General features: G+C 40.9%; 1 protein-coding gene across 1 annotated transcript in view; it reads left to right on the top strand.

Annotated features, from left to right (window-relative positions):
• The window catches only part of LOC5565290 (regulator of hypoxia-inducible factor 1), a 29089-nt gene extending 14842 nt beyond the window's left edge, over positions 1 to 14247 (top strand). Inside the window, exons 3-8 of the mRNA XM_021841780.1 lie at positions 1464 to 1644; positions 1703 to 1801; positions 1868 to 2603; positions 2982 to 3132; positions 3187 to 3373; positions 13891 to 14247. Coding sequence (XP_021697472.1) covers positions 1464 to 1644; positions 1703 to 1801; positions 1868 to 2603; positions 2982 to 3132; positions 3187 to 3373; positions 13891 to 14174 — 1638 coding nt within the window. The 3' untranslated portion in view covers positions 14175 to 14247. The remainder of the gene's footprint in view (positions 1 to 1463; positions 1645 to 1702; positions 1802 to 1867; positions 2604 to 2981; positions 3133 to 3186; positions 3374 to 13890) is intronic.
• Positions 14248 to 14532: the final 285 nt, after the last annotated feature.

Below are 14532 nucleotides of genomic sequence, written 5' to 3'. Positions count from 1 at the left end.
ATCTGTTATGTCGGAGAAGTGCCATTCATTGATCAAAACGTGGTCGATTTGCGATTCTGTCTGCTGAGGTGATCTCCAGGTGTACCGATACGGGAGGCTGTGCTGGAAATAGGTGCTACGAATGGCCATATTCTTGGAGGCGGCAAAATCTATCAGTCGTAGGCCGTTCTCGTTCGTCAGCCGGTGGGCGCTGAACTTTCCAATCGTCGGTCTGAACTCCTCCTCCTGGCCAATCGAGCGTTCAAATCACCTATGATGATCTTGACGTCGTGGCTTGGGCAGCGGTCGTACTCGCGTTCGAGCTGCGCGTAAAATGCGTCCTTGTCATCATCAGTGCTTCCGGAGTGTGGGCTATGCACGTTTATGATGCTGAAGTTTAAGAACCGGCCTTTGAGCCTCAACTTGCACAATCTTTCGATGATCGACCACCACCCGATTACGCGCCTTTGTATAGCACCCATCACTATGAAAGCTGTTCCCAGCTCACGTGTGTTGCCGCAGCTCTGGTAGATGGTATGATTACCTCTAAACGTTCGCACCATTGCACCTGCAGCGCTACGATGTCCGCGGATCTTCAGCACATCGGAGAGTATGCGTGTGCTTCCGATGAATTTGAGAGATTTGCAGTTCCACGTACCGAGTTTCCAATGGCTAGTCCATTTCCGTCACTGTGGTCTTTGCCGATTTTTCCGGTCCGTATTATCTCGTTGGCGTTTCTGCGCTGGTGTATTTTTACGGTTGGCTTACAGGACCTGACCCTATCCCCCTAGATTTCCGGAGGACCATTCCCCCTAAATGTTCGGAGGGCCATAGTGCGCAGTTTAGCTTAGAGTCCTTCTCTGGCACTCGGACGATGATCAGCCGCCCCTGACATGGGGAACAGACGCTGTTGTGAGCCGTTCCTAACATGGAGTACAGACGCTAGAGAGAAAATAATATCACATTTTATTTTATTCATGATAGATTGTCCTTAGGAATGTCTTAGCATACTATGACTATGGTGGGATTCGGGAGAACAATTCTCGAAAAATTCCTGTAAAAATTATGGAAAAATAGATTGAAGGGATTGTTGATTTGCTTGATTAACTTCAAGTAAAAATGTTATCAATGTTCCATCGAATTCCAGAATAAATTTCTGTAGAATTTTGAAAAGTTCCTCCACATGCAGCAATTTATAAATAAACGAAGACTTGTTTGTGGTCAATTAGATATCCTTGAAATGTGCATGGAAATTGTGGATTTAAGTCCCACCGGCTACATAATCCCTTTGCATAATATGGTATATTGTTACCATAATTTCATTTAATGTTAGCTAACTTGTTTCTATCTGTCTGTAGAGAATACTTTCCCCTGCAGGATTCTGGAGGAGGGCTGGCCCCTCTGGCCTGTTCTTACGCCAATGTGATCTATTGCTTCCAGCAGAAGATTTACCATTAGTAACAACTGATCACTATATTTCACAGTACTTTCTGCACATGGAGGTGATCCGTGACCAGCTCAACGAATACAATTCAAAGTACGGTAAGCTGATCAACATATGCGTCAACAATCGCTTGGAGCGCGATCACCAAGTCTACCAGCACGGTTATTCGCAGATCGAGCACTGCGTCACAAATGATCCCTTGGTGGTTCGCAGCGAGTTCGGTATGTCTTCTGATACGATTGTTGCACGGTGATCTAAACTGTTCCGATTGTTTTTCAGACTGGCTGACGGTGGTATTCGTCGCAATCACTGTAACGTTGGTAGGTACCGTTCTGGGAGCAACTGCCATCGAATGGCTGGGGAGTTCGCAGAGCAAAGGTATTTCCTGAGTTGTTTAGTGTTGAAGTCAAATAAGATGTGCCAACGTGTTCCAATCGATTCCAGATCACGTAATCGTTTCAGCCTTTTCGGTACGCCGCAATTGGACGCGCTTCATCGAAGTCAATAAATCCGAGAGTTATAAAGATTTTGGCTACATTGACGGCCTCCGTGTATTCGTCAACATCTACGTGCTTTCAGTTCACTGTTTTATGGTGTACGGTGCGGTACCCAGTAGCAATCCGGAATTTATCGAGGGTCTTCTTCAGTATCGATCGATCCTTAATTTTGGAGCGACTGCACCCATCACGGTTCAGATATTCTTCGTCATCAGTGGAATGCTGTTGATGGTGAACTACTTGAAGGACATCGAACACAAACCGCAGATCGGCTTCGACTATTTCCGGACGAAGATCGCTAACCGATGGGTTCGGCTGCTTCCGGTGTATCATTTCTTCCTGTTGATGACCGTGGTGGGACATGCACTTCCTGGGCTCGAGCTAGGGCCTATTGGATACACGGCGTTGATCACCGAACGCAACGTATGCAGGGAACGGGGCTGGGAAAATATGCTGTTCGTGAGCAACCTTCCTTTCAGCCTAGTCCCATGCTTTCTTCAGGGATGGTACTTGGGTGCTGAGCAACAGTTATTCTTGGGCGCAATGCTGGTGCTGGCATTGATCTGGAAGTACCCCAGGAGCATCAAACCCATATTGGTGGCATTACTGGTGATATCAAATGTTGTTACACTCGGTATAATTTACAAACTTAGATTGGAACCCGTCTTACCTACGAAATTGAGGTTGGTCTTTTTGAGAATTTCATTCATTGGATCACGGTGCTCCTTATACCGTTATTATCAGAAAAAAATCTCCATCAAATCTGAGCTCACCATTTCACCAAACACCAAAAAACTACTTTTTGTTAAATTTGTGATAAAAACGTGTTTTCCACAAAAAAAACTAGTGCATTTTGCTCTTCTGACTTATTGAAAGGGGTTGGGTGTACATGTGTTAAAAAGGGCGTAACTTCAAAACGGGTCCTCCGGGTGTTTTAAAATTTTGTCTAGCTTAGCCATAGAAAATGACTAGTGAGTACACATTTGATGGAGATTTGTTTTTCGGCAAAAACAGTCTGGGAAGCACCGTGTGATGATACCATCTTCGACTCCATTTTGCAGTGAGATGAAGTTATTGTTTTCGTTTGAAAAGTGGTTCGTCCAAATCTACCAGCCATCGTACACCAATGCGAATAGCTACATCAGCGGGTTAATCACCGGATACCTCTACCATGAAGCGAAACGTGGACGGCTCAGCCTTGACGAGTCCAAAGTTCGTAGCTGTGCTAAATTTCCATAACATATGCTTAACTCTTTGTCATTACAGCTGTACAGCGTTCTCCGGAGAGTTACTGTTCCCCTTACTGCCATTGGATTGCTGTTACCATGCCTGTTTTACGAACATGGCTTTACTCGAGCTTCTTTTACAGTTCTACTGTTTACATTTATTTATCGCAACTATGGAGCTCTTGCCTTGTGTATGTGTTTTATCTACTGCTTCAGAACTCGACCAGGTGAGTATTATGGCTAGGTATCTTTCAAAATGCCGGTAACATTACACTGCGGAACACGTTTTAGTCTCGAGCACCAAAATGCCGATTTTTACTTTATTGAGAGTTGTTGAATCCATTTCTGTTTTCAAAAATATCTTAGCAAGTCTAGTTTTTGAGATATTGACTGTTAAAAGACAGAGGCGCGACCAAACCCAAAGCCATGGGAAGGACAAACATTACGAATTAGGATTATTTTAAATAATAGTTCTGCAGAATTGCTATAAGAATTAGTCCTGGAATTATTCAGACATTACTCCTGACAAAACATTCCATAATTTGTAAATGAGTGAAAATTTCAAAATGTGTTCAACTTACAACAAAATCGATATCAACTTCAAATGAGCGACCAATTGAATGACCGAAGAATGGGAGGAACACTATGTGATATTCTGTCATTACTCATTAATATTCTGGAATAACACTACTGATTTCACTTTAAATCCTTGCCAATACACGTGACATCCGTCAGCTTTTGGATCCATCTCTTGACTGCTCTCGTACACTCCCAGACAACCAAAATGTACGTATAACGAAATCACCTTTAGGCTTTGTATGTGCAAAATTTCACTTATAAGATGTCGCGAAAAGGCCTTCGTACAAAAGTGGAGGCGATATCTTCTTCTTCTTTCTGGCGTTACGTCCCCACTGGGACAGAGCCTGCTTCTCAGCTTAGTGTTCTTATGAGCACTTCCACAGTTATTAACTGAGAGCTTACTATGCCAATGACCATTTTTGCATGCGTATATCGTGTGGCAGGTACGAAGATACTCTATGCCCTGGGAAGTCGAGAAAATTCCCAACCCGAAAAGATCCTCAACCGGTGGGATTCGAACCCACGACCCTCAGCTTGGTCTTGCTGAATAGCTGCGCGTTTACCGCTACGGCTATTTGGAGGCGATATGCGTGCATATATTATGTGATGAATAATAACATACAATGCGAGTGTATAAATATTCTACCGAACTAACCTGTGATCTTATGCGACTTAACGTATGAAAACAAATGTTGATTTGACAGCTGCTACGGATTGATTCGATTTACTTTGTACGAGTGTACGAGACGAAACAAAATGTACATATGAACTCAGAAAAGAAGTGGTTTATGCGAAGAAATTCATCAATCTGACGAGTTTATCCACAGCGTTTTGCGGGTTTGATGTAATTAGTATGAATAAACGAGTTGTAACGTGAACTTTCATGCGATTTCTGGTTGTCTGGGCTCTCTCACACCCATATCAGGATGCCACACACTATATTTATTTTTATCAAACCCCAGGCGACAATAAAGATCACTGTATACTGAATATGAATAGAAGCCGCTCCTCAAAACTTCAAGCTTATAAATCTAAAGAAACAAACAACGTTTTTAGTTAACAATTTCATCGATTGATCACACAGTGCGCATCGTACCTTCGTGCTGTGCGTACACGAATTCTCTCTGCTCTTGGAAGTTTTTTAAAAGCTATCTAAAGCAATAAAACAGTAGTTATCAGTGCTAAAATAAAAAATGGTACTTTTCAGTACTATTTTTTTCTACTATTGATCCATTTACGATCCTTGTTTGGACCTGGTGGTGATTTTTCGTTGGACTTGTTGGTGAAAGCTAGCGGTGGTAATCCGTCTTGGACTCTGTCATGAGAAAAAACCACTCAAAGGTCTCGTCTTTTTTCGTTTATTCACTAAACAAGGTTGCAACTACTAACAAAAGGAAGGGCGAATCTCTGAATTCACAACTTCCTTTCAAAAAAGTGGGATTTAAAAAAGTCACTAAACGTGGCAAGAAAGGACGTTCCTCCGGAATGCGAACTTTCTTCCAAGGGTGAAATGGATAATCTGGAAAAAAAATCGAAATGAGCAATCAGTTCGATGCTCTAGACAAATTTTCCGAACACCAAATCGAAGCAGCCTCTAGCCCAGGCTCTTTTATTCAAGTGAGGAAGAGAGTGCTGCCTATCGTGGTCAGTTGTTCCGAATTTGGAGGATTTAAGCAGGAGATCTTGAACTCCTTTAGGGGAATAAAGGTTTCCTTCCAAACAAAGAAGACTGTCGCGTTTTACCAGAAACTTTCAAAGATCGCAAACTTCTTCTCAAACATCCTGAAGAGAAGATGCACATTAAATGTGCTTTTTGTTTTACTTATAACGACAAAACTGAACATTTGTTCAAGGTCGCCTTGAAGTCAAAAGTCACATGAAGAGATCAAAAATGGAATAAATAATTTACTTGGATTTTACTTTGGCTTTCCAAGGAATATTATTCATTTAACTTTAACAAAAGCAATCCAAAATATATTAAAGCTTTAGAAACAAGGAAATTTCCAGAATCCCACTCAGTGCCGTCGGTGCCAAAAGTGGTGTCATGGTACCAACACGGAGAAATATTTTTACCTAATTTTTGAGTTTACTTTACCCAAAATTAAGTATATCGATTATAGTTTCAACCCAAAATCTCTCGATTTTCTCTTTCTCCCACACGAATGTTGTCATAAATAGAGAGAGCTGCATCTACCCAATGGGGGTACTTTGTCCCAATAAGCCAAATTTGGGTAAATGCAACTTTTCTTATGTTTGGGTCGAAAGAACTCAATTTCGCGTTAAATCAACCCAAAATTGAGTATATTTTTTCTAATGGAATTAAAGCCAAACTACCTAGTGGGGACCTTGAAAATTTAGCCAAAATTGAGTTATTGGGCTCAACTACGGAATTGCGTTGAAACAACCCAAAATCGAGTTGAATTCCGTCTCCGTGAAGCATTGCAGCATTGATGCTAAATGTATATTGACACTTATATTGAGCTGTTCGGTAATCCAATCCGCATGGTTATTAAATTAATTAACTCATTACGCGTGGTGAAGATGGAAAAATTATGGGTGAAATTATGAACAAAATCCACGTGCTCGGCTGGAATTTGAACCCAGGACTCTTGAATGCCGAACGAGCGCTTTACCAACTAAGCTACCGAGCCACTTGGTGACCCAATAATTGAGTTGGTTACAAGTTTAGAATTCAAATCCCTACAGACCACGCGGACCTCTTTTATAACCCATAGGGGAACTCGGGGTAAAACCGACACCCTAAGCTTATTGATAAAATTAGTGTACTTTCGCTTGTTAAACGAACCTAAAATTGTTGTAGAATCACATATTGGTTATAATTCTATCAATCCTTGCGATCGCTGGATGATATATAAAAGTTATATATTGATTTAAATCAAATTGATATTTCATCATTTTTAGCTGAGACAATTGAGAGTGCGGGTAAGATCGACACCCTGTTGGGGTAAAACCGACACATCCATTTTGAGTGGAATTTATACGTTGTGAACATCACCATAACATTGTATATTTAAAAGAATGCTTTAAACATGACTTTCGACATTTATGACCCCTTTCTCCAAAGGAATATTCACATATTACGTAAATTATTGAGAAGAGGCCAAAGATCCACTAAATATATGTGAAAATATTAAATGTCCCATGCTAAGATTATAAAGTTGGGGTGAATACACATGGATATTATTAATTTGTGCTCATGGAATGTTTACGAAGATGAATTTGTAGCGAATGATTGGTTGTGAAAATAAATACTGTTTTATTTTAGCAAAACAGAAAAGTGTAATTATTTTTAGATAATAAAAACTGTCGAACCTCATGGTTTGTAAATAAACAATAAGATTAATTTATGTGAAAATATATCAAATTCTATTAATTCTTCAATTCTAAATGAGAAAAATTTCTTCAAGCTTCATCAAATAAGTTGAAACGTGATACACGGTGTCTTTGTGGAGTAACTTTATTACAAAAAAATAGGTAAGTCTGAAATTTCGAACTAAAAACAATAAGACTTTGCTCTTTCATTTGCGACCAAAATCAAAATAATCGGTCGGGGGGTCCAGAACATTTTTTTTTTATTTTTCACATGGATATTCATGGATATGTGTTTTTGTACCGACACACATTGCGTTGAACATAGATAGGGGACAAACTGCAAGATCAAACCATTTGAACACCTTGGCTTGGAAGGTAAAGTTGTTCTTGCTCAAAAGAGCTGTAATAAGCATATATGACATATGATATACGTATAATTGCAAAACTGTCTCAAACGTCATTTTAGTTATTGTCCACAAAAAACCTTGAAAATCGTACTTAAATTGGTCATAATGATGTAAGAAGTTATGAGAAAATATTTTTAATAGGTGAAGATGCATCGATATCAAACCTCGAATTTTCAAGAGCTCGTTTGTAGATTTGTATCTTGAGAACCTGACAACCTTTTGCGTTGGACATTTTATTGATTAGTCGCCACCAGCGAGTGACCAGTGAGTTACCGGTTGTCTGCTTCTCTAGACTTGTGCTTTTGGAAATTCGAGGTTTGGCTTCTATGTATATTCACCCTTAAAACCATTGATAACCGAGTGTGTAGCTCGTTGTTATTAAGCAGATAAATGGACCAAAATAAAAACTGTTACCACTGGGAGACAGAGGAGGATCTTCTCTTCCACGTAGCATTGTGAAATAAAGTGTAAATCCATTCGTTTGCTCAGTAATAACAAGCTATGGCTTTTAGGACGAGATCATAAATTATGCGAGATTTCTCTTTTTACTCGTAGGGGATGGTACACAAATTATGTCACGCTAAATTTCAATTTTTTCGACCCCTCCCCCCCCTTGTCACACTTTCTGTATGAGTCCTCCGATAATTTTGTAAGGCTTGTCACGCATGGGTTAACCCCCTCCCCCCCTTGGACCGTGACGTAATTTGTGCATGACCCCTAGATACAAAAGTGACTTATCCGCCTTTCAAACAACACAATTTCAGTTATTCGAATTAACTAGTAGAGGGCTTCGCATGTGATGAACCTTGTTATAAGGCATGTAATATACTTGCCCCATGGTGCTGAAAAATACGCTAATTTGGATGGCATTTGAGAAGTTTCAAATCTTATATTTTTTATGTTATTTTCTTAATGGCACAGTGCTTATGAAAAGATCAGAAACTAACATCATGAGGCTAAAATGGGTTTGGGATTTTTGTACTTGTTTGCAGTACTATAACCCCATATTAACCCCTCTACCGGCAGCTTCATTTTTTCAAAATATTCAAAACGCGATAATTTTTTTGTTTCTCAATATTTTTGAAAAAAAAAATTCCACAACTTCTCAAAAAACTCTCTTATTTTCAGAATCCGTATCGGTTTTGAGTATTGGTCATCTATATTCGGAGATATTCCAAAATTCCTTGGGGGACCGACGCATAGCCATAACTCTTGTAATTATCTCTGGCTACAGATTTTTTCTCATATTCGGTTAGTCGCTTTTCAAAACTAAACTTTGATGAAAGTCTATTGTGAAGAAATTAAAAAAATCGGTGTAACTGTTTTTGAGCCATGAGCTTTTATGTTTTTGGTACCACTCTAGCCGTAACGAGATCTTGAAAACTTCTTAAAACATCATATTGAAATTTTATATGGGAAGTGTCGGTCCCCCAAGGAACACCGAAATATTTTTAAAACCATTTGACCAATGTTCAATACCGACATAGATTCCAAAAGTAGAAGAGTTTTTTGAGAAGTTGTGAAAAAATGGTGGAAAAAAATAGAGAAACAAAAAAGTTATCGCGATTCAAATATATTTTTGTGCTGAAAAAATGAAGCTGCCGGTAGAGGGGTTAAGCTAAATGATAGCAAACAAACTCATGAATATCTCATCTGCTATCTGTTGAATTGAATTTCTCCCTGCAGCAAATTTCTTTATTATGGTTTGATGAATGAGCTTTTACAATGGGATAATAAGTTTGTACTTACATTACATACCTCAAAATTTCTTCATAGTAATTTCCATATAAACCTACATCACCACCTAGAAAGCTGCGAATTTCACAGAACACTATTTTTATAGTAAGGATAGTAAGGAACATATGTGAGATTGAATTCCCAAACATTTTTTAATTTTGAACCGCCCTTATGTACATAAACACATAGATATGCAAATTCAAACATATGTGCAAGTCTCTCGAAATCAAACAAAAAAAAAATTACTCTGGACCCCCCGACCGATTATTTTGGTTTTAGCAGCAAATTAACGCTAGAAACCTAGACTTTATTGGGGAGAAGTTTCAGACTTACCTATTTTTTTGTAATAAACTTGTTCTACGAAACACACCGTGTCGATAACATAGAAATATTTTTTTAATACTTAATTATAGCTTGTTGCAAGTTATATAGTGCCATATTTTACATGTTAACAAGCTCACCATCCGTGAACTTCACTGAAATTCAAAAATAATGACTCACATAAACTACAGAGATAGTCTTCCGATTAGAAAGATTCCCTGAAGTTAGATTATGAAGTAAAGAAAGGTGCCGTTTTTACTCCAAATGAAAGTGTCGATCTTACCCCGAGTGGACATTTATTTTTCAATAGCGTTTTCAGTTGTCGAAAAACCAAAAATTAATTTCTCCTTCATGTTGTATCAACGTAATAATATTAAATGATGATGTAGACGCCGAACAAATAATGACATTTTAAAATTTCACATGCGAAATAGTTAGAGAATAACAGCGAAATATTGCAACTGCTGTTGCTTCTATGTTATCCAATGTGATTTTGTTGTTTATTTTGTCAGTTTATGGATAGCGTCAGTTGTAATGTCATTCGAAACAAAACATTTCACTAGTTAAGATAGAGCGTGGTGGAAACTGCATGAAAATCTGCTCAAAACATGAAAAATCAAAGGGTGTCGAGCTTACCCACAGTGTCGGTTTTACCCTGAATTCCCTTATCCATCCATCTCATGTTCCTACCTGAGAGAGAGTAGACAGCTCACTGACATCTGGCTTGTTTTCTTGGCTTCTTCGATTTATTCTTCTCATGTTTGGGTTGTGCACAATGGTTCGGAACGAACGAAATATGCTTAAACGTCTTATACCACAACTTCAAAAAGCATCATTGAACATATTATTGAGGCAACCCAGAGTAAGAATTTATTTTGATGTTCTTGACATAGAATTTCAAAATTTAACAAGAATATAGTGGAAGATATTTCCTGTTCAATCAAACTTTAAAAAATATCCACCGTGAAAGTGTTTTTCTGACAAGCGTATTAAAAATAACACAATTTTCATAATAACTGCAGTAGTTAAAACACATAAGCAGCTTAAAAACAAGAAAGTTTAACCATTTTATACTCCTTTTAGATTGATACCATATTCAGGTAGTGCATCGTGAAGCCCAAGCAGGATGGTTCGTTGTTACGTCGTCGGATAGGTTTTGTTCTCGGTTTCGCGCGTGTTTTCGTCGACGGAGATTTTTTCGCTGTTTTCGAGCGTCTTGCTGGGTAGTGCATCGTGAAGCCCAAGCGGGACAGTTCGATTTTTGCATCGTCGGAGAGGTTTTGTTCTCGATTTCGCGCATGTTTTCGTCATCGGAGAACTTCTTTTTTTCTTGTTTACACGCGTCTTGCTGGGAAAGTCTTTGGGAAAGCCTAAACAAGACTGTTTGTTTTCGGGACGCCAAGAAGTCGCCATGTCATGAGCGGCTGATCATCGTCCGAGTGCCAGAGAAGGACTCTAAGCTAAACTGCGCACTATGGTCCTCCGAACATTTAGCGGGAATGGTCCTCCGGAAATCTAGGGGGTTAGGGTCAGGCCCTGCAAGCCAGCCGTAAAAATACACCAGCACAGGAACGTTAACGAGAGAATATGGACCAGAACAATCGGCAAAGACCACAGCGACGAAAATGGACTAGCGATTGAAAACTCGGTACGTGGAACTGCAAATCTCTCAACTTCATCGGAAGCACACGCATACTCTCCGATGTACTGAAGATCAGCGGTTTCGGTATCGTAACGACGCCGCGCGGCTCGAACACAAGTACGACCGCTGCCCAAGCCATCATAGGAGATTTGAACGCTCAGGTTGGCCAGTTCAGACCGACGATTGGAAAGTTCAGCGCCCACCGGCTGACGAACGAGAACGGCCTACGACTGATAGATTTAGCCGCCTCCATAACATGACCATTCGCAGCACCTACTTACAGCACACCCATCCGTATCGACACACCGGGAGATAACCACAGTAGACGGAATCACAAATCGACCACGTTTTGATCGAAGGACGGTACTTCTCCGATATAACCGACGTCAGAACCTATCGTGGCGCAAACATTGACTCCGACCAGTACCTGATGATGGCACGACTAAAACAACCTGATGTCGCCAATGCAGCATCTTGAGGCAGCGTTGCCGGATGAGGGCAAGCTCGATAGGGCCCCTCTTGAGAACTGCTGGAGGACAGTCTAAGCAGCCATTAAAGACGTTGCCGAAAGCATTTTCGGATTTGTGGAACGGAGAACAAGAAACGATTGGTTCGACGAGGAGTGCCAGGAGGTTTTGGAGGAAAAGAATAAAGCGCGGGCTGCAATGCTGCAGCATGGTACGCGGCAAAACGTGGAACGATACAGACTGAAGCGAAAAAAGCGAACCCTATTCCGGGAAAAAAAACCGCCTGGAAGAGGTGGAATGCCAAGAGATGGAGTTGCTGTACCGTTCTCAAGAAACGCGCAAGTTCTACCAGAAGCTGAAATGTGCCAGGATGAGGATAGGAGTATCTTGACGGATGAACGCGAGGTGATTGAAGGTGGAAGCAGCACTACGATGAGCACCTGAATGGCGCAGAGAGCAAAGGCACAGAAGGTTAGGACAGCGAAGGCGATGGCTACGTCAGCACAGTGGACAGTGGAAACCAACCAGCTCCCACGATAGGGGAAGTTAAGGATGCCATTCAACAGCTCAAATACAACAGGACTGCTAGCAAGGATGGTATCGGAGTCGAACTCATCAAGATGGGCATGGACAGGTTATCCGCTAGTTTGCATCGGCTGATAGTCAGAATCTGGGAAACGGAACAGCTACCGGAGGAGTGGAAGCAAGGCGTTATATGCCCTATCTACAAAAAGAACGACAAACCGGAGTGTGAAAACTATCGTGCAATCACTATCTTAAACGCCGCCTACAAAGTGCTATCCCAGATTCTTTTCCGTCGTCTATCACCTATAGCAAACGAGTTCGTGAGAACTTATCTAGCAGTATTCATTGACGGCCGCTCGTGTAGTGTCTTTTTTAAAGGCGGCATGCGACAGCATTGACCGTGTAGAGCTATGGTGGATAATGTACAAGAACAGCTTGCCCGGGAAGCTCACAAGATTGATTAGAGCAACGATGGACGGTGTGCAAAACTGCGTGACGATCTCGGGCGAGCACTCCAGTTCATTCGAGTTTCGGCGGGGACTACGACAAGGTGATGGATTTTGGTGTCTGTTGTTCAATATTGCGCGCTTGAAGGTGTCATGCAGAGAGCCGGACTTCACAGTCGAGTCAAGATTTTCATGAGATCCGGATAATTTTTGGGAGAAAATTTGAAACGGTGGCAGATTTGTTCACCCGCCTGAAAGCAACAAGAGTCGGGCTAATGGTGAATGCGTCGAAAACAAAATACATGCTGGTAGGCGGAACTGAGCGCGACAGGGCCCACCTAGGAAGCAGTGTCACGATAGACGGGGAGACTGCGGTCAAGAAAGAGTAACCCCCGCACCAAATGCTCGATGTACAAAACGCTCATAAGACCGGTAGTCCTCCACGGGCATGAGACGTGAACGCTGCTCGAGGAGGACCTGCAAGCTCCTGGGGTTTTTTGATGCCGGGTGCTAAGGACGATCTTTGGCGACGTGCAGCAGAACGGCGTGTGGCGGCGAAGGATGAACCACGAGCTCGCTCAACTCTACGGCGAACCCAGTATCCTGAAGGTGGCAGAAGCTGGAAGGATACGCTGGGCAAGGCATGTTGCAAGAATGCCGGACAACAACCCTGTAAAGATGGTGTTCGTTACGAATCCGGTCGGAACAAGAAGGCGTGGAGCGCAGCGAGCTAGGTGGATTGACCAGGTGCACCAGGACCTGGAGAGCATGGGTCGCAGTCGAGGATAGAGAGAAGCGGCCATGAAGCGAGTGAATTGGTGAAATATTGTTGGCGAGGTTCTATCAAGCTAATTGATGTAAAACCAAATAAATAAATAATAACTATTTATACATGTCTGGTTTATTTGGCTATGAAGAGCCAAAAAATAATTATCCCTGATATTTTTTTTATGTTTTCCAATGCGGTGCAGGTGAATCTTGACTCTTATTAATTTATAATGTATAATTTTTAATTTATAGTGTATAATAATTTTCTACCTTGAATAGTAATACAGTCAATTGTCCCTTACACGATATTCCGTATCCCGTTATCGGGTTAGAGAGCCGTAGTAATAGTTGATTTTCATTGAACATCAAGTTGGTCGAGTTGGTCCCTTGGATCGCAGTTGCACTGGTTTTGTGTTTTGTAACTCGATGGTCCCTTGAATATCGAGCTATGGAGAGTTGACTGTAATCTCAAAATCCATATTAGCGAATGACAATAACTCCAACATTTTTTCATTGCAGGTTTGATCCGACGATTTCTGGCCTCTCGGCTGATGACCACCCTGGGTAAACTGTCCTACAGTGTGTACGTGCTGCACGTTCCTCTGCTGAGGCTAATGCTGAACTACGCTCCTAGCATACTGGAGACGAGCTTAACAAGCATCGGATTGCTTCTGCTGCGACTGACTATCCTTTCGTACATCTTCGGATTGGTGGTGTACTTTGTCCTTGAACAACCAATGTACTTAGTGCTGAAACATTACCTTTTGGAACGATCATCGGGAAAAGCTAAGAAAGTGACGTGAAAAAAATAGTGTGTTTTAGGTGATTTTGTGTATTATGTGATTGTTGAATAAAATCAAATTAAGTAACTGTTTATTTTTATATTTGGATTTAGATCGAATTATTGATTTCCTTTATAGATAGACTAGGTGGTTGCCTCAAAAATCAAATCAATAATATGTGAAAAATAATTGAATATGCAGATGAACGGCGCAATGCACGAACTTTTCTAGTAGAACTAGTATTCGAATAGCAATGTAAGTTAACCATACTTGTGCCATGTGGATTCACGTGCGAAATTGAGGTACACGCTATTTTTTCATTCCAAGGTCGAGTTATACTTACCAGTGATGAAGATCATAAGAAGTGTCTCATAAAATT

Source organism: Aedes aegypti, chromosome 2, assembly GCF_002204515.2.
Source record: "Aedes aegypti strain LVP_AGWG chromosome 2, AaegL5.0 Primary Assembly, whole genome shotgun sequence".
In the NCBI taxonomy this organism is placed as follows: Eukaryota; Metazoa; Arthropoda; class Insecta; order Diptera; family Culicidae; genus Aedes; species Aedes aegypti.
This window is presented reverse-complemented; position numbering and strand designations above follow the sequence as displayed.